Raw genomic sequence first — 24,921 nt, 5'->3', positions numbered from 1 at the left:
TTGTGACTCCTCCCATTCCATCAGAAACGGGACCCCAGAAAAATCAAGCCATTCCAAACGGCGCCTCTGAAGCTGTGGAGAAGATGGAAACAGCTGGGGGAGCATCAGGGTCAGGGCCCCAGGACAGGGGTCTGTCCGCAGCTGACGCCAGCCTCAGCTGCCCCTCAAAGCCGTTTGCTTCAATCGCGGGATAAAATTTGTGTTGCCAACAACGCCTTGCGCTCGCTGTCAGAGGGACTTTAAAGCCCTACATTTGATGTGGGCAATACACGCCCGGTGCTCGCGGTGCGGCCGCCGCGCTCCTCAGGCCCGCCCGCCCCTCCGAGCGCTCCCGGGCCGGCGCCGCCCGCGCCTGCGCGCCGCGGGCTCTCGCGAGAGCGCGCCGGTAAACAGCGCTCAAGATGGCGGCGGGCCGGGCGGCGGCGGCGCGGTGAGCACGGGGCGGGCGGGACGGGCTGGGGGCGCCGCGGCTCCCCGGGCTCCGGGCGCGGGCGGGGCGGCGCTCGCTGCCCCTCGGCGTGCGGGGCTGCCTCGCTCGCCGCCGCGGCGTGGGGCGCTCCCCGCCGGCTGTCACTTCACCTCCGCTCTGCCCGGGCCGGGGGCGGCGGGGCTGCCCCGCACGGTGCCGGCCGCGCTCACTGCGGCTGTAGTGCGGCCGGGGCGGTACCGGGCCCGGGCTCGCTGCGCTCGCTCGTGGCACTGGCAGAGCTCCCCGGGCGGGACGGTGGTGCTGCACTGCTGCCGGCGGTCCTTGCGGTGTGCCCGGTGCAGGGGATGCGGTGCCGTCGCTTCGGCAGAAGCAGGGAGTGACTCCAAGCGTAGCTCTCCTAGGGCAGGGGCAGCCTGGCAAGTGTGGCACCCGTCCAACCCCTCACGGTGTGGCTATTAAACAGAATAAACCTGTGGGCGTGCTGCTCCTTAGCTCTTAGTTTCCATCGTACTTCGTTATCGTGCTTACCTACAACCTCTTATCAGTCATAAGGGTGTTTATTTTGCTCATTTGTGTGGTTGTTTTATTTTATTGCTGTAGGGGTTATTAAATGATGAAGTGATAAGGCAGGCGGAGCTCAGCCGAGGCCAGAAGTCAGTGCACTCTAACTATGTTGAGTTAGGAACGAAGGGGAAACTTTATAATCACAAGCAGTTCCCGGTGTGTCATGGTGTTGTCAGTCAAATAAAAATAGAGGTAATTTCTGTCCCTGTTACAAAGATATACTTGATAATGCTAAATAAAGTTTAATAAAAGTGAAGTAACAGCTGTTGCATTCAGACTGGATTCATCTGTTGTGCTGTGAGGTCAGCCCATTATTCCCCTAAATCATGTCAGTCCCCTAAATCAAGGCTCCTACTTTCCAGTCCTGGTCACAGCTGCAATATACAGTTCTGTTCTGCTTCTCCAGGTGCTGTGACAAACCAGACACAAATGTTTCTCTTTTCTTATCTTTTAATGGCCTTTTATCTCTCAGTTGCTGGTTGAGTGTTTGGAATTCAGAAGAATGCTAGCATTGCAATTTTTCTTGAGGATATTATGCACTTGTGAACATAAGGGGAAGAGGCTGTCCCTCCATGGGAAAGCACTTTCACCACGTTCCTTTAACTTCACATGCTGTAATCAGCTTTTACTTTCTCAGGTGCCCTTGTATTTAGTAACACACACCCCAGCTCAAAAAAAATTTGAAAGACTTTTTCATGCAGATTTTCAAGCACAGTCACTGCAACTTTGCCTCTTCTGGTATCTCTTGTCTTTACCTGGTTTTGGCATGGAGTTTGAATCTGATTGGCCTTGTGTAAAATGAACTTCTGTGCATTATTTCTATTTGCCATGTTTCTGATTTGGAAAAAAAAATGCTTGTTTAAGTGTCCATGGACACTTTTATTATGTTACTGGTTTTTTTTGCACTTTTTCCCTGTCATGGAACTTGCATGGTTTTTTTGTAGCTCTTTGCTCCACTTGCATGAAGTGTGGTTGAGTTTGGTGGTCTTTGTTCCCTGTTCTCTAGTCAGGTTAATACCCAGGTGTTTCACATGTGCTCTAGTCTGAGTAAAGGAAAAACTTGAGTGTTGGTGAAAAATTTTAAATGAAATATGAGGAACTTTTCCCCTATTATTTCTAAAACAGACTACCAAAAGTGTATTTTTTTGTGATTTTCAGACTATACAGTTGCACAAATTATTATTATTTATTATTATCATTATTATTATTACATCTAATTATTTTCTGTATTGCTCTGCCTTACAGGTTGGCTTGCAATCAGCTTTGCTAATTCTTCTAGGGAGTTAACTTTGCTGTCAGAGATGGAGTACAGGACTCAGCTGCCACATCCTGAGTGACTGAATCATTTAATGCAAAATGGAGAAGAAGCGGAGAAAGAAATGAGCCTGCTCACTAGGCTTGACCTGAAAAGACCATGAAATCTCTACTTATTTTGGATCCAGCTTTCAGAATATCCAGTTGATCAGCACAGTGAAAGCAACGTTTACTGAAACAGAAATGAACTAGTTTATAAAGAAGAAAATTGTGATTTGGATATATGGAATTTTTGGAATGAAACCAATTTCTTCTATGACCATGAAGTTTGCAAACATCTGGCTTGTTCTGTTTGTTGTTTTGCTCTGTGGCAAAAAACACTTTGGTACCAGAGTAGGGAATTCCTCTCACGAGGCTCACGTATGTCCTGGATGTTCTCATCTTACTTTGGAAGTGGAGTTCACTTCGACGGTCGTGGAGCATGGTAATAAGAGTTAAGCAGTAAAAAAGAAATCTATGCCATGTTCACGTGTGTTACTGATTTGTGGTGTTTGTGCAATTGTAACACTCCGTGTTTCTGTAGAAGCACATCATCTGCTAAATGCTCTATATTTGAAAAGAGGAACACTTTTTCAAAGGTTCTTTGTTTAGCTGGAGACAGTGTTCCAACAAGAGAAGGGAGAGGGGAATCCAGAGGATTTTAAAAGTGAAAATGGAATGTGAAGGCTCAGGTGGGCAAGTGTGGTATGTTTAGCAGTGGTTTGTTTTGACCTGGCCAGAGGTATCCTTAAGGCTCTTTTATGAAATGTAACCACAAAGATGGGCCTTAAAGGAGAGAGAAAGGCAAGGAGTCTCAGGGTTTGTTAAAGAAAAGGTTTGGAAGTGGTAAGTGCATGGGAAAATGACAATTAATAGTGAAGGGAGCAGATGAAAGGCAGAGTGAGGCAGATGCAGCTGCTGGGATGGCAGAGGACAGCAGTAGGACACCTTGACCCTGCACCCGTGTGTTGTCTGGGGAACCTGCAGTATTCCTGCAGTGAGGCTGTGCTGTGCCTGGGTGCTTGCAGGAGGGTGGCAGAAGTGACATTGCTGTGCATGGCTGGCACAGCCTTAACACAGTGGATGTGGTGGTGTGAGCTGGGGCTGAGCCTGCTGGCAAATCACTGGTGCACATCAAGGACTGGACTTTTGAGTCTGACTTTGTTTTCTGTGCTTCTCATAGTTGGTGTCAGTAGTTTGCACTAAAGCTCAGTACCACGTAGAGTCTTTAAACCATACCTGTCAAGAAACACTGAATTGGCAGATCAGTTTGTAACAATAAATCTGTTCCCTCACCCCTGCTCTACTCGCGTCATTCCGCCTTTCCCTGATATTTACAATTCTACCTTCCTTTCAAAGTCTTTTGTCATATTTCTTATGTTTCCTGATGCAACAACCCCCACCCCTTTGCACAGTGCAGAAATAAATTGCAAACTTGTAAAAGCAACAAAAAAGAGCCTCAAATTGTGATTGTTTTTTCTGAATCAAGAAAAGAAAAATTGAGACTGCAATGTGAATTCTTGCATAAGCTGCTTAAACACCGGTTCTGATAAAGTTGTGCTCTTGTTCCAGAGTATATCGTGGCTTTTAATGGATACTTCACAGCTAAAGCTCGAAGCAAATTTATTTCAAGCGCGCTGAAAAGTAGTGATATCGAGAACTGGAGGATTGTACCTCGCAACAACCCGGCCAGCGACTACCCGAGCGATTTTGAAGTTATTCAGATCAACGAGAAGCAGAAGGATGGGGTCCTCACCCTGGAGGATCATCCCAACATCAAGCGTGTGACCCCTCAGAGAAAGGTCTTCCGGTCACTCAAGTACTCGGAGTGTGAGTTATTTCCTCTGTGGCTGCATGAGATATGCTTTGGAAAAGTGTTCTTAGCCTTATTTCAAACCATCAGCTCTGCATTACACTAATGAGAAGTGCCTGCAGTTTTTCTTTAATTAACAGAAATCTCTTCTTTTGGTTATAAAATTATAAGGGTCTTGTCATAGGTTTGCTGAAGCATGCTATATTTCCATCCACAACATAGAAACATTTCTTTTGCAGCAGTCAGTTACCTGAGAATAGGGACCTCTATATCCATAGCAGATAAACCAGCAGCTTTTACTGATTTTGACAGAGAAAATTGATCCTCAATAATCTAAAACTTTTGTTGTAATAGTATGATGTCTTACGTTTGCATAAGAGTCAATTCTGTTATGGTTTTCCTCATGCTGTTTTTAACTTTCTTCATCCTGATTGTGCCTAGCTGATCCGATGCTGCACTGCAATGAGACCAGGTGGACTCAGAAGTGGCAGTCGTCCCGCCCCTTGAGAAGAGCAAGCCTTTCTTTGGGCTCTGGCTTCTGGCACGCCACGGGCCGACACTCGAGCAGGCGCTTGCTGAGAGCCATCCCTCGCCAGGTTGCTCAGACCTTGCAGGCAGACGTCCTCTGGCAGATGGGTTACACAGGTGTGCTTTGCTTGTTGAGAACAATAACCTTCTTGGAAAAACAAGTGAAGTGTAAGGAGAGGCTGATTGACCCGTGTGTGTTAACCTCTCACTGGCTGCCAGGTTGTAAAGATTGAGAAATAGCTTGGTTTGGAATGCACTGTGTATTTATGGAATGCTTGTTTGTACGTGTGTACTTGGGGGAAGTTGGTCATGTTTATGATCTTTGACTGAATTTCTGAGTTGGAATATGAGTTTATTATCTATAACTGACTTGGATTGTAAATTGCTTATTACATTTAAAAAACCCCTCTCTTTTAAGTTGGTAGAATAGATTTGCTATGAAGCTGAATCAGAAAATGGAATGATTTTCTTTTAATAGGTGCTGGTGTGAGAGTAGCAGTGTTTGACACGGGTCTGAGTGAGAAACATCCACATTTCAAAAATGTAAAGGAGAGAACAAACTGGACTAATGAGAGAACCTTGGATGACGGTGAGTTACTGTGCAGTTTTCCAGCTATTCCTGACACTGGTGTGCTTTGTGCTTGCTGCTGTGCTGCTAACATCTGTTAAAACTCTGTATCTTGATGTTTAAAGCTCAATTTTGCAGTGTCCCAAGCACTTTGTACTCATACCAGGTTCAGCAGGGAGTATTAAGGGTCCAAGAGGGTGCTGCATAAATCTCCTTGGAGTCATATGAGACACTTCATCATAGCTGTTGAAAAATGTCAGGGCAAAAAGTTACTGTGCACCTGTGAATATGTTACCAGAGAGGTGGCAGTTAGAGCAAACCCAACAAAGATGTTTTCTTTCCAGCTCCTTTTCCTCTTGCAGTTTCACAGTGGTACATATTTCCATATTCACGAGGGACAACATTTTCCTTCCTTACTGTGCAGTCCTAAACTGATCAGAGTTTGGCACCTTCCTGTAAAGTTTTGCTGTGCTATATAACTGAACATTTTCTTTTCTACACTGTTTGTGTTCCTTTTTTGTATTCCTTTGTATACATTTTTTGTGTTCCTTTTTGACCCTGACTTGCCCTGACCGTGTACTTTCACAGATTATTAACTTCATGCAGTTTGGGTCAGTGAGTCAGTTGGCCATTGAATCTCCCTAGAGTTCAAGGTGGATGTTTGTATTGCTCAGTCTTGTGTGCACCTCCATAGTTTTGTTTACATAGTAATTACTTTACATTGCAGCACCTGCTTTTGGGTAGCTCTTTCTGTAAGTTCTGTGTCCAGAGGGTTGCTGAACAGGCAGATTTGGAATACAAAAATATAATGTGGGCAGTCCAATAAAGCAAAAAGTAAAGTTTTTTTTTGAGGAGAGGAAAAAAAGTGTTTTTTTCTCTCATCGCTCATACTTAACAAAATTTGGTTATTGCAGCCTCAGGATAAAAACCCTTTAAGAAGTTTGCATTAAAATACATTGACTTTGAAATGAGCAAATGAGCTGTATTTTCCAAAATAGTGGGTTTTGTTGTGATTTCATGGTAGCAATCAGGAATGGATGGACTGGAAAATGAATCCCCTGAGGTCTGTCAGCTATTTGTCTGTCTACAGCGTGCTGCAAATTCTGTCCCCACTGAGCCTGATAGTAAAATATGGTTTAAAAAGGCTAGGACTGAACCCAGCGCTTGTGATTTGTTGTAAATTGTAATGCTAAATTTATGTGAATTTTGCCATAGGTGATGTTCAATGGTAAAAATTCTTGGCAATGAAATTGTTTGTTTTCTGATGTCCTATTTTATTTCCTTCTCATGTTGATAGGTTTAGGCCATGGGACTTTTGTGGCAGGTGTGATAGCCAGCATGAGGGAATGCCAGGGATTTGCTCCAAATGCTGAACTGCACATTTTCAGAGTGTTCACCAATAATCAGGTAGCTGTTTTACATGTGTTTCAATTCCTGCCTTTCCAGGTTAATGCTGTATTAATCCTTCCCTATGGGAGTATTGCATACACTCATAAATGTAGGCACTGATAAGGGGAAAGGATACAGCTTTCTATTTATAAGAGACTCACTACAAGACTGCTGTCAGTTTCCAAATCTGATATATTTTTTAGAAATAATATATGGAAGTCTTACATGTATAGTGGAGTAGTCACTCAAATGAACTGACTGCTAGAAATTTAAGACCATTGTCACTTTTGTGCTTTATTTTGCTGTTGTTTTTCCTTTCTATCTAAAGTCTGTATTGTCATGAAATCATTGGATTTTTTAATGGTAACTTTGTCCCCTCTTTTTTACTTAGGTCTCATATACATCTTGGTTTCTGGATGCTTTTAATTATGCAATTTTAAAGAAGATAGATGTACTGAATCTAAGTATTGGTGGGCCAGACTTCATGGATCATCCGTTTGTTGACAAAGTTAGTATGAGGAAATGAAGTAGGCAAAGTGTTTGTATCTCTCACACAAATGCTGGGCTTAAAGAGCTACTTCTTTGTGTCTGGTGCTGCTGAGAGTATCTGTGTTTCATTTGTGTGACAGAAATTTTGTCCAGTGTACAGGCTTTTAGGAATATATATAAAGAATGACTTAAAAAAACCCAAGCACAACCCAGATGTTCACTGTTATGGAAAATGCCCTTTTAAAAAATGCTTGATAATCTGCTAGAAAATCACTCTCAAGCAGACAACTAAAAGGACCTTTAATAGGAGACACTTAACTGAAATCCACTTTTGGGGTTCTTTTTAAATCTCTGCATGGTTAATTTATTTCATGATATAAAAATGTGTATGGCATGATTTTAGTGAATTTAAGAACAAACAGGTAAAGAGTGCAGGTAGTTGTTTCAGCTGTGTACCAAGAGATTTGGTTCAGGTTAAGATGGAATTAGTTTTTTGTCTTTGTAAATGTCATAGTTCCCTGAATTTTTGGCCTGGCCTTCAAAAGCATTAAGTGAATTCATTTACCTTTTATCTAAAGGATATAGTTGTCCTTTGTGAAGGCCAGGTAAGGGGTTTGAAGTGTATCAATTCTTCCTTGTTTTTTTTATGATAGCCTGCATTGAAATTTAGTTTGACAGTGACTTCACTGTACTCCCCAGAGGACTACTGGAGGGGATTCATAATAACTGCTTGACTTTGTCATCTGCAGTGCTTTGTTACATATAAGAGTCTTTCCTTTAGTGTAAGAAGATTCTGTCAGCAGTGTTGCTGTCAAGGCTGGGTTATTGCTCAAATCATTTTAAGAAAGTTCAGAGCTTAATACTGGAATTGCAGTATCTTGTAAGGCTCAGAAAGAAGTTATGTCTGTTAGAAAAGTGTCTTTTTCAGTGGTAAAGCCTTATTGTAACTGTTGTTTTTTGTAGGTTTGGGAGCTGACTGCCAACAATGTCATCATGGTCTCTGCTATTGGCAACGACGGCCCTTTGTATGGGTGAGTGTCAGCGACCGCTTCAAAGAGAGCCAGCCGTGTTGTTATGTGGGTTTGGGAGTAGCTGTGCTTGGTCAGGAAGTTTTCTGTCCTATTTCCCTCTAATCTTAGAAAGTGACTCAAGTTAAACTCTTTTCCCTGTCCTTATTACTTGCATTTTGTGAAGTACTTAACGAAATGTTTTTCTTTGAAACACTGGAAAGTCAGCAGAAGAACAGCAGTGCTTCCAGCTGACATTTCCCTGTTAGTGTGAGCAGACAGCTTTGGGTACTGATCTTGGACTTGAGGAATATAGAAGGGGTCAACCCAGAACAATTTATGGCGTGTTTCTAAAATAAATGTCTAAAAATAGATTTTGTTTTGTCTTCAAGATGCATGGTATGATAGCTACTGAGTTAGTAACAGCCTGATAAATTGCTGTCATCTGTGAAGTATAAATATATGACAAAAAAAATCTGATGGCAGCACTTCTGTTACCAGTATGAACTTATGACTGTATCTTGGTTTTTTGGGTATTGTTTTAATTTTTTTATTCCTGTATCCCAACTTATTCTAGGACTCTGAATAATCCTGCTGACCAGATGGATGTGATTGGAGTAGGTGGCATTGACTTTGAGGATAATATAGCTCGCTTTTCATCTAGGGGAATGACCACTTGGGTAAGATATTTTCATGGTGGCCACTCGCATTTGCAGCCAAAATGAGGGTATTGGAAGGGCAACCTTTTCTGAATGGGCAGTCCTATGTAGATATATGCTGGAGAAAAGATTTCATCAGAGATCCAGAATAATTAGAAATTTTAAGTCTTTAATTAAGAAGCTTAATGTTCTCTTCAAGGTTTCTCATTACTAGTCCTGACTACTGTTGACATTTTTGATAAGTTTATAAAACATCCACTTCCTTTTTTTTGATGGGGAAGACTTGTCTGTGTGGTTAAATCTGCAAACATGAAGGCCTGCTCTTGTCCTTTAGTTTAAAATCCTAGGATTTCCAGGTGCTACATGTGAAATTGCATTTACTTGCCTGTGGAGCTGAGGTGGTGGTTGCTGCACACATGATGTCAGATGAGCTTGCACAGCGATCTTGATCAAGAGGATTGTCACATGTTTCTGTTTGTGTAGCCAGAAGCAGTGTGGTTCTCATTTTGTCAGTGGTTTCCTGCTTAGCAGAAATGCTGATCAGAAGTAACCTTGAAAAGTTGGGAACTTGTCCTAAACAGCTTGAGTCCTTCTTTGGCTTAGTTGCTATTCTGTGACGCTGAACCTCAGATCATTTGGTTGCTAATTTTACTTCTGAATGGCCTGCACTTAATTTAAATGCCCGAATGAAGCTGTTGGTGTTTATTTTACATCAGGGCAATAATTCATTTGTTTTCTTTCACAGGAGCTGCCTGGAGGCTATGGCAGAGTGAAGCCTGATATTGTTACTTATGGCTCTGGAGTGAGAGGGTCTGGAATGAAAGGTGGATGCCGCTCCCTCTCTGGGACAAGTGTGGCATCTCCTGTGGTGGCAGGTGCTGTCACTCTCTTAGTGAGGTAAATCTGAAATAAGAATCTCTAGAAAGATATCAATCAGGAGGGTCATAAAATTCTCCATAAAGGAATCCATCAAATAAAACTAAATTGTGTTTATATGTAAGAAAACAAAGGTGGAGAATTAAATCACTGTTGTTCTGCTTGAGACACTGCTTTATCTGGCTACCTCTGTGTTTCATGAAAAAACTTGAGAACTGTTTTGAATAGGAGTTAGGTCTTTGAGAATATAGTTAGGGAGAACAGTACTAGGAGACAGTTTTGTCACATTTTTTAATCATTTGGAATTGCTGTTCTTCTGTCAACTGTTGTAAAAGAGCAGCTGCTCCAAGTAGGCACCTTTAGTAGGTAATTATCTATGCACTTGTAAATTTTATAGGATGCAGGGTTTTATGGCCATTATCCTTTTGCATAGGTCAGCTGTTGCACACTGAAAAATTTGAAAATGGGAACTGCAAGTCCATTCCTGGTATTTGTCACAGCAACTCCATATGGATGAGACAAATCTTTATTTGAGAAACATGCAAAAAATTCAAAGTCACCATCATATTTCCTCCAAAAAATGGTGCACTTTAGTTTGAACAACAGAGTTATTTTCCCCCCTTGGAAGACAGGTATTTTATTTAGCATCTAAAGATACTGCCCTGATTGTATTGACTGCTGGTCCTGTAGCACATAGTAAGGAGAAAAATTCATGTATTACTAGTTTTTAAGAGAAATATATCAGAAACTTGTCTCTCTTCTACATTGTATCATGAGAAATCAAGCAATAATAAACATGAACAGAGAATGTTACAGCTAACTGCTTTTCTGGTGTATTTTTTCCTGTTTCAGCACAGTTCAGAAGCGTGAGATGGTGAATCCAGCAAGTATGAAGCAGGCCCTTATTGCATCAGCACGGAGACTTCCTGGAGTCAACATGTTTGAACAAGGGCATGGCAAACTGGATCTTCTTAGGGCTTATCAGATCCTCAATAGCTATAAACCACAGGCCAGGTTAATTTTAATCCTTAATTAATCAGTGGTACAATAGAATTTGCTCTTTCTTTTTGAGAGAGCAGGTGGTATATGTGTAGCTCAGTTGAGCAATCTCTGCTTGTGCAACAATGAGGACTTGCACAGATCTTGTGTAATCTCAAGTATGAATTTTGACCTGAGAATGGATGAAAAGTCACACAGCAGTGTAGGGGATGGTCTTTTCCTCTTATAGCCTTAGTTGTTATGAATAATGTAAGAACACAGTGGAAAAGTACTTAAATTTTAACTTTTGAAAATAAGGACCTTCTCCCTGTATTGAGATGTTTCCATTTTTTGTGTGTGAAAATCTTTTCACAGAACTTAAAAAAAATAGGAAGGGAAGAAGATTTTGGGGCATATTTGGGAAGCATGGTGAGAGCTTGGTAAACTATGGCATGGTTTATCTGAAGCATTTTCATGGTTGTCTATAGTGGCACATTCTTCTGTTTATTGTTAGTTTTTTAATTTTAATTTTTCCCTCCTGTGTCCTGCTGTAGTTTGAGTCCAAGCTATATTGACTTGACGGAATGTCCCTACATGTGGCCCTATTGTTCTCAGCCCATCTATTATGGAGGGATGCCAACTATTGTTAATGTTACTATCCTTAATGGCATGGGAGTCACTGGGAGAATTGTAGACAAGGTAAGTATTAACATTGTTCCAAATTCCCACCCGTAATGTTGCTAGAACCTTCCCAGAAAATACTGCTTTAGCTGTGAATTTCGTAGAACAAACCTCACTGCTGGGAGCAAGAGATGCAAAATGTTTGATTAAAGGGTGCACCCACATTGGAGGATTTGTCAACACGAGCTGTCTACAAGTTTTCAAGCAATGCATTGGTTTCAGGGTGTGTAACATTTTATCTTTGCAAAACCAGTTTGAATTAAGATGTACTTAGAGATTTCTTTGTATTTTGTAATAGCATTTAAAATCTTCTGGATAAACATTCTTTATTTTTTTTCATCGTGGAACATGAATTATCTCTGTAAAGAATTCTGGCACTAAATGAAGCCTTTTCCATGGGTCAGAGTGACCTGAATGTATCAGTTTAACCAGACTCAGCTGCCAAACCTGTTCTTTCACACCAGGGATGTTGAGCATGCTGATTGGCTAGGGAGGCTTTTAATTAAGCAAGCTTAAATATAGAATAGATTTGAGAATTGATACAAGTTAAAAAAGACACCTGTCCTGTAAGTCCAGCTAATGTAAATGAGTCTAATTTCAACATTTTAGTGTGACTCCTGAGGTCTCTTTTAGATTCAAGCTTACATTAAAGGGCATCAAATCCCTTATCCAAGTCATTAGCTTATGGTAATAAACAACTGATGTAATTGACCTGTGTGTGTTCCACTGATCCCTCGCCTTATCACAGGGAACTCTTGTGTTCTCACCAATAAATTTTTGCACTTGATCTCAGAATATTAAAGCAGGTTCACTTGGGCAGCCTCTCACAGTCCTGCCTCTGAAAAGCCTCTGGTCTGGGTCATTGAGGCTGTCACGATTGGGTTGATTCTTTGACACAACACCAAACTTTTGGGCGTGGAGGGCATTTTTAAATCTGATATAATCTTCGGAAGAGCTAATATTTGTTCCTTCATGTAGAGGAAAAGGGCTATGTGTGCAGAAAGTAGCAAATACTGTGTTACCAATGTTGTGTATTCTTCATTTCACAGCCAGACTGGCAACCCTATCTCCCCCAAAATGGGGATAACATCGAAGTGGCTTTCTCCTATTCCCCGGTCTTGTGGCCTTGGTCTGGATACTTGGCAATTTCCATCTCTGTAGCAAAGAAAGCAGCATCTTGGGAAGGCATTGCTCAGGGTCATGTTATGATCACTGTATCATCCCCTGCAGAGAATGAAGTAAGTTCTGTGCATTTTGGATTTTCTGGGTGAAGAGTTATCAAAACTGCTTTCTGATACATAAATACCTTGGTTTTAAGGGTTTGCTCTAGCCCTGTCATTTGAAGCATAAGTTAAATTTGGGTCAGGAAAAAAAGAGTAAAAATAGTGTTCTTTATAATTGAGAGCAAATTGCATATAATTTAGAATCAGGAAACCTCTCTTTGGGACCAACATCATAATTTCATTTGTTTATTGTGGATTTTAAGTAATGTATTTTGAAAAAGATTGCCTAAATATGTTTCTTCTAGAACCATGCTTAATTGTTCCTAAGAAACTTTTAAGGTTTTGAACAATTGAACCAGATCACAGTTGTAACATATGTTAAGTGTTTTACAATCTGAGCATAATTATAAACCGTTCAGTGCAGAAAAATATACTGCAGCAATTTAGGGTAAAAGTAATGTCTTTGTCTCTGGAGCTGGTATCGGTGACAGAAAATTGGTTTGGTACCTCCAGCTTTTTTGGCTTTTACAATCCATGGTTAACTGATTCCTGTGGGGAGAAAGGGTTTCACTGTGGTTTGTTCTGTCCTTCAGTCTAAGAATGGTGCAGAGCAGACTTCAACGGTGAAGCTTCCAATCAAAGTGAAGATTATTCCCACTCCACCTCGCAGTAAGAGAGTCCTGTGGGATCAGTACCACAACCTCCGTTATCCGCCAGGATACTTCCCCAGGGATAATTTGAGGATGAAGAATGATCCATTAGATTGGTATTTATCTCAGGTTCTATTAAATCAGTATGTCTTGATTGTGTGTTAATGATATGGGATAGCTTTAATGAATGCTATAGTTCTGGCCTTTTTCAGAGGGACATGGGATTATCTTTTGTAAGAAATACATCAAAAGCACTTGGACTCCATGCTTTTGCTGCAGGATTGTTTTTTGAGCTTTATGGTCTTATTCACATGAAATGCAAAGCTTTTAACATGCTAATTTAGGATACTGAGACTTTTGTTTGGTTTTTCTACTCTGAACTAATTTCTCAGAGGAAGTTAAAGGGGACACTATTAACTGCTTCAGCATTCACGTGTCAAACAAACTTGACAATTTAAAAGACAAGAAGAGACCCCTTGTTTCTTAAGGGGAAAGACTTTGCTGACCTTTTATAGATGGAGCAGGGAAGCATCCATAGGAAAAATCATGCAGCCTATGCCATTGAGGATTAATTGGGTCAGTGGCCAGGACAAGCTTTTGGAAAGCTTCTTGGAATATGCAGAGGTGGACAGGATTTCAGGAAATCTAACAGGTGGAAGTCAAATTTCTGCATGCCAGATCTAAATGTCTTCAACACTCTTCTCTTTCTAAGGAATGGTGACCATATCCACACAAACTTCAGGGACATGTACCAGCACCTCAGGAGCATGGGGTACTTTGTTGAGGTCCTTGGTTCCCCATTTACATGTTTTGATGCAAGTCAGTATGGTAAGCATGAGTTAATGCCTTGTTCTCCATACTGTTAACTTCTTCCTGAAATGACCTTTTGTTGGAAGACCAAAAACATTTTGAGGGTACAAATAAAAATTCTAGTGGTAGTGGAAAAATACTTTGTTATTGGGAGTATTTACTATTTATGTGCTGAGATTTAATTGTGTAGAGTATTGCTGGAGAAGCTTGCTTGGAAGTTTAGTTTAGAATTAGTGCAGTTCTCTGTCCTTACCATAAAAAAAAGAGGGAAAGGCAGCCTCTGAGTGGGTTAAAAGCCGCTCAGTATTCAGTCCCACAAAGGCAGAACTGTGTTTGCCAAAAGATTTTAACACTCAAAACCAAGCATGACCTGTTTAACCGACTGAAATCAAAGGTGTCCATCCTGGTTCTTTTTATGTTTAGTGATCTTTGATTAGATAAAAGAGTGGATAAAGTGTTCATACAACCATACATGATAGCAAAGCAGTATGTGGTTTGTTTCTGTGTTCATCAGGAAGGAATTGGATAGGTTGGCCAGGCAGGGGACAGAGCAAGGTGTCTGCTCTTTTCTGCTCCCATATGCCCCTTGTTTAACCATGGCATGCTCCAAAAACCCCCTTCTGTTTTGGGCTGGGATGTTTCTCAGTGCACTGTTAGGTGAGGGTGCATTCTCCTGAGTTTGCCAGTTCCGGAACTGTTGCCAGTAGTAATCTTTTGTTTATCTTGATTCTTCAGTGAGTTTCTCACCACTGCTTTTAGAGTTCAGTGGATGTACACAGGGATATATAAATGTTAGCCCTTAAAAAATTAACAAAATAGTATTTCTTCTGAGATCACTAGTTTTATGATTGATAAAGAGCAACATTTGGGGACTTCTCTCTCCTTTGATTGACCATTGTGTTGTACCTCATTTGATTGTAGTTCATTGGGCTTTCAGAATTTCCTGAAGAAATGAGGGGAACAAAACTCAATGATCTATGGTCCATTTTCCACTTGTCTCTAGCTTGTATTGTTTTCACACTTGGTGAGGGTGCACTCTGTGCCATTTCTACAGGATCTTTATCAGAAGGGTTTTTAAATGCAGACTGCCTGGGCTTGTGGGATTGGCTTGGTTGCAAAGACCTGTGAGACATGGGGCTCACAGTGGTTTATCAGTTTGCTCAGGGTATCATCCTGTCAAGATTTGTGTTCTCTCTGAGGATGGAAATTTCATCACCTCTCTGGGTGATCAGAGAGTGAAGAAGCAAAAGGGCTTGGCATTTGGAATCAGTCTAAAAACATAAGCATGTTTTCAGGGAATAAAAGTATATTTTTCTGTTTGTGTTTTTTCAGTGATGCAGAGAAGGCTGTGCTTGCTTGTTAACAGGAGTGGGAGAGGGTTATGTGAAAGTGGCAGTGACACTTCAGTCAAGCCTACCAGAATGCAGCTGTAGTTTTCAAGGGGTGGCTCAAACCATGTTTCAGAGTAGTTGCTGTCTGCCTGGCTGCCAGCCTGCAGTAGTGAGGGGAGTACTGTTAGAGCTGGAGCAGGGAAAAGCCTCCTGAGCAGGCTGCATCTGCATTAGCCCTCCAGTTTGGATCAGTGGTGAATCCCCTCACTGTCCAGCTGTGCCACAGTCTGGCTCAGTTTATGGAGCATTTGGGTGACACCAAACTGCAAAACACACTCCTCACACATGTGGGCATTCAGTTCTTGAGACCACACAAGCAGGAGTCAAAAGTAACACCCTAAAAACTTCCTGTGCTGCCAAACCAATTTTGGGATACATTTGTCTTATATTCACCATCCTTAAATGTGACTTCATTAGATGAGCTGCCAGAGCAGGGCACATGGACCAGAGAATGTGGAATTGTGCACTTGTGTTGGCTTCTGTGGGGTTTTGTGAACAGTGGTAACATCACAGGGGCCAGTCTGGAGAACTCCTGTTTCTGCTTTTACACACAGGGACTTTACTGATGGTGGACAGTGAGGAGGAGTATTTCCCTGAAGAGATCACCAAGCTGAGGAGGGATGTTGACAATGGACTTTCCCTGATAGTCTTTAGTGACTGGTACAACACATCTGTGATGAGAAAAGTCAAGTTTTATGATGAAAACACAAGGTACTGACTTTTTCTAAGTGCTTTGAGAAATAAAATGCCATAGAATTGCACATATTACCCTGAAAATCTCAAATTTGATGTGCTGTACTTCAGCACTTGGATGTTACCCGTAAATGGGTGCTCCCTTAGGTAGCAGAACTGACCCTAGGCTGCAGCTTAAGGAGCATAGCTACACATTTTGTCATGATTGTGGAGGCTTCTTTGATACTGTGTTCTACTTTTAATGCAGAGAAAAACATTTACAATGAAAAGAAATAAGAAATTGGAGACGAGACCAACAAATAAAAATGGATGTGTTTTTACTAAAGGAGAGCAGAATAGAAAGAAAATATGCATTGCAGGAGTATCACCAGGTTATGTACCTGTTACTGAAATTACTGCATATTTATATTGCATATAAAAAAAAATACATTACATTTTGCTTCATTATAAAAATGAGAAGCAAGACATGACAGTCATTTTTTCCTCAGCTTAACTAAGCAAAGAGCATAAGACTGAATTTCTTTCTAGTAAATTGAAGTTTTTCATGCAGCTGAAATGCACTGAGAAATTTACATCAGTATTATTTAATTTTAACTCAAAAGTAATGTTATCAGAGACAGCTGCTCAGATGCCTGTGGAGTTAAAGAAGGCTTTAAGATGAAGTTCATTATTTAAATGGCTTTGAAAAAGTGTGTATGCATGGGGACATGTGACTTTCTGTTACCCAAACTCTAGGAGTATATTCTGTATACTAATAAACACTGTTACACTGTAATTTTGCAGGCAGTGGTGGATGCCTGATACTGGAGGTGCTAATATACCAGCTCTCAATGATCTGCTTTCTGTCTGGAATATGGCCTTCAGTGATGGGCTGTATGAAGGCGATTTTACCATGGCAAGTCATGAAAGTGAGTACTGCAGTCTATTGCCTACACAGGCTACAGTGGGGTGTTTGGAAAAGGGTTTTCTGCAAATTTGAGGTTGAGGAAGAGTCAAGGGAACCGCTCAGATTCAGTGAAAAGAGTCTTGTAAACTATTTCTTAAATTATTTCTTCCTTTGTAGACTTTTTAATGGTATTTAATTTAGCTTTTCAGTTTAAAAGAATTCCTAAATTGAAAGATTTGGAAAGTGTGTAAAGGTGACCCTGTGAAAGCTGTGCTTAGCAACACTTTCTCTGCAGATACACACGTTGGTCAAAACGTGCAAATTCAGTGCAGCATTCCTGGGAATGTTTTCTCCTGGGCTTGTTGGGTAGGGAAGGGAGGAAATGTCAGTTTTGGTCTGAACAGCAGTTTTGTGATGTCTTCCAGTGAATTACGCGTCAGGGTGCAGTATTGCAAGGTTCCCAGAAGATGGCATCGTCATTGCACAGACTTTCAAGGATCAAGGTAAGAGCTGCCTGGCCCTTTTCTCTGTGTTGAGTAGAACTTCGGGGTCAGTGCGCCAGCAAAATTGCAAAGCCTAAAGATCTAAAAATAATAAATGCAAAACCCCATTGACAAGGTTTGTATTTTTGCATTTCCTCATTTTGCCTAGAACATGTAGCTGATGCCTAACAGGCAGCTGCAGTGTGACTCTGTATTTAATTATTAAATAATACAATATCCAAGTGTTACATGCAGCCCTGTATTGTGATTGCTGTATGGAAACACATCTGCATGTACGTGTGTCTCTGGAAGGGGAGGAATTGTGCTGTAATTGTTACTTGTTCATGTTTCTCATAAATTTCAAATGCTGCTGAAATGTATCCCCTGATCATTGCCATATTTAGCATGAGTGTTGTGGTAGCTGTGGTGATCTAAGGATATAAATAAGGAAAATTTTAGCAGACAAAATGTCACCAGAGAAACTCTCATAAGGGAAAATTTGATGCATACAGGATGCCTGTGGTCTCAGACCTGAGTGCTCTGTTCTCTGTGCATTTCCACTCTCTTTTATCATAATATCTTTCCATTTGAGAGGGGGTAATTCAGAACAGTAATGGCAGCAGGCAGTTTAAAAAATAAATCTTGTATTTGATGAGCTTTTAGGAAGTGCTGTGCAGGAGCAAATGACCAGAACTCTTAGGGTGTTGCAGGTCAGGTTTGTGCAGATGGGTGTAGAGTGAGTGTGAGAGCAGAAGCACATGCAGCACTTCTGATACACCTCAGCAACTGCCAGAGAAGATCAGTGAGTTCATTGTATTTTTGACTTAGGATGTGCAGCAGAGGTGATTACCTTCTGGAACAGTAGAACTCATCTGTGTAGCCTTTTGGAGGAAAGACAATATCCCTGTATGCTGATGACTTATGTATTTCCTTATGTGAGAGAGAAAGACAGAGTGTCACTATGACAAGTAGCCTGCTAGACCTGCTTTTTCTGTTTAATCCTTTTCATTGCAATTCCTGAGGCAGACAAGCTCTGGTTTGCTTCTGCTGTCTAAAAAGTGTCTCAAGTAAAAGGGATAAATTTCAAATACAAATATTAAATTTGTCTTTATTTTTTCTAATGGGTATGATTTTAGGAAGGAAACCTTTAACCTAAAACCAGCTTTCTGTAGAATTCTGCAGAAAGATGGAAACAAAGAGCAGAACATTTTGATTTTAAACCTTTTGCTGAAGATACTAGAATTTTTCTTTCAAGGTTGTTGAAGATAATGCAGGTTGTGAGGTCTTTTCTGCTTCTCCACCAAAGAAAGAAAAAAAATTATTATCAGTGGGAAATTTTGCAGTCAGAGTCTTGGAGCAGTTTGATTTTTATCATAACATCATGGGGGGTTGAAAACTTCTTGCAATAACGTGTGACATGGTGTGGGGCATTGTTGCATTTGTCAGCTGGAAACGCAGGCTGTGTTGTTTCATGGGTAGATTGATATTGATGCTCTGCAGGCTATGAAAGTTATTTGTGCTTTGCTTTAGGTCTTGAAGTTTTGAAACAGGAGACTGCTGTAATTGAAAACGTCCCTATTTTGGGGCTTTACCAAGTTCCTTCGGAGGGTGGTGGCAGAATAGTTCTGTACGGCGACTCCAACTGCCTGGACGACAGCCACCGGCAGAAAGGTGTGTGAGCCCTGGCCTGCTCTGACAGCTGTCCTCGGGGGCTGTACAGCCCCACCACAAGCAGATGGTTTTTAGGGACTCTGAAAATTACTGGGGATGAATCTCAGTTCTGCAGAGCTCTCCTGAAATGCTGTGAGGTGCATTTACAGCAAAAGAGCGCCCTGCATTAGATTGCCCTCTGATAAATGGGGCTGTTCCCACACACACTTCTTTTTTTCTGTTCCACAAGCTTTGGGGGCTGATTTTTGGGGTGGGCTGTTTTGCAAGGGGGATTTTGTTTGTGGGTGTTTTGATTTTCTTTGTGGTGTTTTTGTTTGCAGAAGGCACTAACAGTTGCACATTCTTGATCTGAACTTGTGAAGAGGCCATTATAAGATCCTCCCACTTTTTCCCTAGTTATATCTTCAGAATGTTTCTATAGAACAGTGGATTTTATCTTTTGAGTTTGCACCTCAGCCTGCCTTGTTGCCTTTACAGTGTTTGCTGTGGGGATTTATGGTAATGTTCAGGGTTTCAGTTGTGCATTACTATTTTCAGGTTATCCTACTTTGACACAAACCAGCTGGTGTAAGCATGTCAGAAAGCAGGAACTTCCATTTGTTGTCAAAGCATTTGTTTGCAGCTCTAGATAGCAGTTGTGTGAGGGGTGTGTGTGGGTGTGTGTGTGTTTTCTGTGGCTCCCAGAGAAGCCGTGCTCTCTGCCTACTCTGGCTGATTCTTATAAAAACTTTTTTTCTAGCAGTTTGTCTGATCTGACTTCGCAGATTTTGAAGAGGTTGTTTAGGTTTCTCATGACATGTAAAGCACAAGCTGGTAGATCTGTGGCTTGAGGGGAGGAGGATAATCCAATATGTGAAATCTTTTTCTGCATTTGCACTGAACAGAACTGAATTTTCCTTTTGTGATGAAAAGTACATCTATAATTTTTTAAGCTTTTGTCATTGACATTTTAAAATACTACGTTATGTAATCTATCCCTTGCCTAATATTTTTAAGTTTAAATCAACTTGCTGCCTAAGGGGGCTCTCCATCTGTAGCTCATTACTTTCTCTACCATATATTTTGGGTTTTTTAAAGAGTTCTCTGATTTTTTCTTATTGCCTTTGAGTTGCTTCCTGTGAATTACCCTAACACCTGCACATTGGTGCCTTAGTGCTCGCTGCAGGTTATTGAAAGCACATAACAAAAGAGAAGATACATAATATTAAATTAAGTAATGGACAATAATGCTCTGTGACCTCTCTAATACTGTTAAATTCAGTGCGATGTATGAAGCAAGAAAGAGTGGAATGCTCTAAAGAAATCCTTTAAAATTAGCTTTTAAATTGTGAAAAGCTGTGAGCTTTGAGCTGTGTCTCCTGCAGAGACATCGGTGGCTTTAACTGAGGAAAATTCCTAACATTTGTGAATATAAATCCTTAAAATCTGTTTGACCTCTTTGAAGAATCAAAGGTGAGGGTTGAAGGGACACTGGGATTATGAAGATTAACTCCCATTCCCAGCCAACTGTTCCTAGGGGCAGAAGTTCTAAGAAAAATACTTTGCTGTGTGGTGGAAATAGGTGATAAGGCATTGTCCTACTCCTGCAAAGGGAAGTTTTAGAGTTGTGATGTGAATAGCTGGAGTGCTTGTTCCTTAGGGGTAGCTCTGGATTAAGGTAGTAATAATTCAGGAGAGAGTCAAAGTGAGGGATCATGAGCTTTTGAAGTGCAAAGGAAATCCATGATCACGTGTTGATTCCCAGCCTGGTCTGTACCGCAACTGCTGTAGGTGATGCTTGTACCTTTAGCTGGGATGTAGCCAGAATGCTTCTCCTTTATTTGTTTATTTTTTAAGCTTGAGAAAGCAAATGAGTCATAGCCTTGCACTGTAAACATTACTTTGTTCTTTCTTTTCTTTGCAAGGTATTTATTTTGTCCTTTCAAAAAAAAGCATTTGTTCTCCATTTCCCTGTTAAAAATTGTACCCGAAACTCAGAGCTTTCTTTGCTTCTGCTGAAGAACCTCATGATTTTTGTCAAAACTTGGATGGCTTTATGCAACCTGGAATTCCTGTATTCAAAAATTGGTTTTTGTGTTCTGTTCCTCAAAAGAGCCTGGTTTGGTACACAAGGGACAATATTTTAAGATGAACAGTTAATGTTGTGTTTGGGTGTTGTGGGGGGATGTGGGGTGTGTGTTGAAAGTTGCATCTTCCTGAAAGTGAGCCTAGAACTTCAGGAGAAAAGCAGGAGCCAGCAAAATGGATTGTAACTCTAAATGTCACTAAGGCCTTCTTAGCAGAACGATAAGCCATTTCAAATGTGGCGTAACACATGTCTTGTTTTGGGCTTGGGGCTGTGAAACGCGCAGATTGCTTCTGGCTGCTGGATTCCCTGCTGCAGTACACGTCCTACGGGGTGATGCCGCCCAGCCTCAGCCATTCCGAGAGCCGGCAGCGGCCGCCGTCGGGAGCCGGCCTCGCCCTGCCCGAGCGCATGGAAGGTGAGAGCGCCTCAGTGGCCAGCACAGCCTGAACCCAAGGGACTCTCAGGCCAGCAAGGCTGGGCCAGATCCCTTGAGTTATGTGCCAGTAGGGCTGGTTTGCTGTGAGCTCTGCAAGGTTCTGCTGTTTTGCTGGAAGAGAGCACATTTTGCAGGGTTTTGTTGTGATATAGTTGTGATTAGACTGAAGAAAACGTTCTTTCCATAGAGTAAGGATGTTCAGATGCCTGGTTCTGCAGGGGGCATTCTAGTTACTAGCTGCAGAGCATTATAAAGCATTCAGTCTTACCTCACATGCTGCCAGAAAAACTTGCATTAACTGCTGTGGTAGATGCAGACTCTCACTGTTTTGTGAGGTACCCTTAGGTTAATGCTAATATTTAGCTGTGAGTTCTCATTACTGTAAACAGCTCCTGGGTTTACAGCAGCACTGTTTAGCTTGGGGTCAGTGTTGGTAACTTTTGTCTTGCCTGTCTTTGGGTAAGCCAGTCTCTCCTGTGAGTTGCAGGAAACCATTTGCATCGATACTCAAAGGTGCTCGAGGCTCATTTGGGAGACCCTAAACCCCGATCCCTTCCTGCTTGTCCTCACCTGTCCTGGGCCAAACCACAGCCTTTGAATGAAACTGCCCCCAGGTTAGTACATGTCTTTCTTATACAAGAAGTCTCACTTCTGAGTTCAGCTGAATAATTACTTGTTCTATTTGCTTTTGAAAGGGACAGCTGTAATGCCTTTTCCTAGAAAAATACCACATTGCAAAGAGGAAATAATGCTTAATGCCTCTTCAGTGAATATCTCTGACTCACCTAATAGCTACAATATGAAATTCTAGGATTTTAAAAATAACTTCACGAGTCACGGTTGTGACTGAGTGATTCCAACTTTGAGTCTTGATGAAACCCATGGTCATCATGTGCCTTGGAAGGAGTTTTCTGAAGCTTCTTCTTGGACAGCTCTCCTAGTGCTGCCTTCTCTTGTGCCATTTGTCAGTCCCTTGAAGGACAGGGCTCAGCACACAGCCCTTGCTTGTCTGCTGGGCTGCTGGTGGTTACTTTTGGAAGTCTGTGTGTGCAAGAAAGGGAGTTGTTGGTAAATAGTTGATAATCTAGGTTATGTCCCTGTGGTGTCTGAATTTAAGTTTGGAGGTCTGCAACCTGCAGAAGGATCAGGTCATCATTCAGGTCCAGACTAATGAGTTGTACACAGGTTGTATACCTGCTGTCACTTTCTCTATATGTTGCTACAAAATTCCTTGCATTAATGAAGTAAGTGAGCAGACACCTCTGTCTTTAAATTTCTTCTAGCAACCTTTGGAAACATCAAAAATTACTGTCAATTGACCTTGATAAAGTGGCACTGCCCAGTTTTCGACAGAATCGACCCCAAGTGAGACCATTGTCCCCTGGAGAAAGTGGAGCGTGGGACATTCCTGGAGGTAAATAGTGAAAAGTGTGAAAAGTTTGGTTTTGCTTTTTTGCATAAGCTTTGAAAAAATCCCCAAACACAGCGCAGCCATATGAGAGGCCACTGTTTATTTTCAGTTGTGGAAAACATATATATAATAGTATATATTATATATATATAAAAGGCTGTGTTATAAAAGGCTGTCTGATGAAGATTTCTTTTGCATATGAATAGTTTGTTCAACAGCAAGTGTGCATGACATACTGGGAGGAAGACCTTGGTGGGTGCATTTCGATAGCTGAGGTTGGTTTGGGTGCTGTTCAGACTGATGGGTCAGCAGTAGCCCCTGCCCGTGGGATCTGGCCCCATACCTGCTGCTAATTAGAATTCCTTGTGTGAGTGCACAAAAGCAGAGTCCCGAAGAATTTGTCAGTGGTACTTTGGCAGAGCTGTTACACTAACACGAGGCGGGTGTAGCCATCTTCTACAGCAGCAGGTGCAACCAGAGCTTCTCCCACTGGGTCACCCTCTCTGTGCTCTCCATGCTCATTTGCCTGCTCATCTACTGCCTCACTGTAACCCCAGCACTCCTCCTTGTCTAGCACTCAAAACAGCTTTCAGGTGGGCAGCTCTCCTGTACAATTTTGGCACTGCAGCCTGAGCTGCAAGCAGATGGAAAGCCTCATATGTGCTTTTTTCCCAGTCTGAGCTGCTAGACCAGAGACACCTGTAAAAATGAAGGGTTTGTTTCTCTAGCTCATCCTCACTGTGTGCACAGTCTCTGGAGCAAGCAAGCATGAAATCACTTTCCTCGTTCCATCAGGATTTGAATTACAGCAACTACTTAGTAGTAAGATTATGGTCAAGTGTCTGCATCTCTCTCCTAATGCAAAACAGAAGATTGTTGTTACAGGGGAAATCTGGGCTATGCTTTCATGTGCCCAAATAGGTCAAGGTGGAAATGCTGGTGCTTTTCTGTAACGTTAGCATCCCATCTGATTTTCACTAATCGGTCTGCAGCTGTTAATCTTGCTGTCTGAAATGTAATCTGATTAATGGCTGCCGGGGCTTTGAACAGGAGTTAGCGGCAGATCCTTTTGGTAGATGGCATTAGCACCACAAAGCCATCGTGGCTCACGTGGTGACTGCTGCTCCCAAACCTCTTTGCCTTTGTAGGTATAATGCCGGGCCGCTACAACCAGGACGTGGGACAGACCATTCCTGTCTTTGCCTTTCTCGGCGCCATGGTGGTCCTGGCGTTCTTTGTGGTGCAGATCAACAAAGCCAAGAGCAGGCCAAAGAGACGGAAACCGCGCGTGAAACGACCGCAGCTGATGCAGCAGGTTCATCCACCAAAGACACCTTCTGTGTGAGAGCTCTGCCTTGCCAAAGATCACCTCTGACTGCTTGCTTTCAGGGGCCATGGCTCGCTCCCAATGTGCACCTGACATCATCTCATAGTCTTTGGTTTCTGGAGAGAAAAAAGAACCTCAGTTGATCATCTGTACATAAAACTGCAGCTTTAAGCAGCTGAAGCCACCAAAGACTTGAATACGGTTTAAATGGCTGCTTAGTCACTACATATCCCAAGAGGGGGAAAATGGACCTTTTTTGTAAGCTGACCAAACTAAAATTTATTTGTTTAGAGGCTATTTTCTATATTTATTGTTGGGGAGGGCGGGGGAAAAGTCACTTTAAGGACCTCTGCTAAGGAAAAACAAGTGCATTTTTTTTGGATGGAATGCAATTTTCTAGAATGGTATTATGCTGAAGAGTATAACGTGCACCATTAAAGGAGGGGACTGAGAGAGACCAGTACAAATCAGTGAGGCATACTTCTGCAGTTTATTTTTATAAAGCCAACTACCATGATGTTTTGTAATTTTTGGTCACGATTTCACCGTTGTTGGTGAAGCAGATTTTTCAATAAATATGTTATCTATATGAAGCAAA

General features: G+C 41.7%; 1 protein-coding gene across 1 annotated transcript; it reads left to right on the top strand.

Annotated features, from left to right (window-relative positions):
- The first annotated feature begins 15 nt into the window (after positions 1–15).
- Positions 16–24,921, top strand: MBTPS1 (membrane bound transcription factor peptidase, site 1). Its single transcript, XM_063410984.1, has 23 exons — positions 16–430; positions 2,240–2,732; positions 3,860–4,117; positions 4,542–4,745; positions 5,107–5,217; positions 6,494–6,603; positions 6,977–7,093; positions 8,038–8,105; positions 8,659–8,761; positions 9,486–9,637; positions 10,469–10,630; positions 11,149–11,293; positions 12,325–12,513; positions 13,092–13,264; positions 13,861–13,976; positions 15,904–16,060; positions 16,826–16,950; positions 17,354–17,431; positions 18,941–19,081; positions 21,433–21,564; positions 22,073–22,199; positions 22,869–22,999; positions 24,145–24,921. The coding sequence occupies exons 2-23, from the start codon at positions 2,546–2,548 to the stop codon at positions 24,339–24,341; spliced, it is 3,183 nt and encodes a 1,060-aa protein (XP_063267054.1). The 5' UTR covers positions 16–430; positions 2,240–2,545; the 3' UTR covers positions 24,342–24,921.

The sequence above is a fragment of the Prinia subflava genome, chromosome 13, assembly GCF_021018805.1.
Source record: "Prinia subflava isolate CZ2003 ecotype Zambia chromosome 13, Cam_Psub_1.2, whole genome shotgun sequence".
Classification (NCBI taxonomy): domain Eukaryota; kingdom Metazoa; phylum Chordata; class Aves; order Passeriformes; family Cisticolidae; genus Prinia; species Prinia subflava.
This window is presented reverse-complemented; position numbering and strand designations above follow the sequence as displayed.

Bases quoted from the DNA above. Each gene is read 5' to 3' on its own strand.
- MBTPS1 (XM_063410984.1), top strand. From the start codon at position 2,546: ATGAAACCAATTTCTTCTATGACCATGAAGTTTGCAAACATCTGGCTT. The intron at 4,118-4,541 runs GTGAGTTATTTC...GATTGTGCCTAG, and splicing joins GTCACTCAAGTACTCGGAGT to CTGATCCGATGCTGCACTGC. The intron at 17,432-18,940 runs GTAAGAGCTGCC...GCTTTGCTTTAG, and splicing joins ACAGACTTTCAAGGATCAAG to GTCTTGAAGTTTTGAAACAG.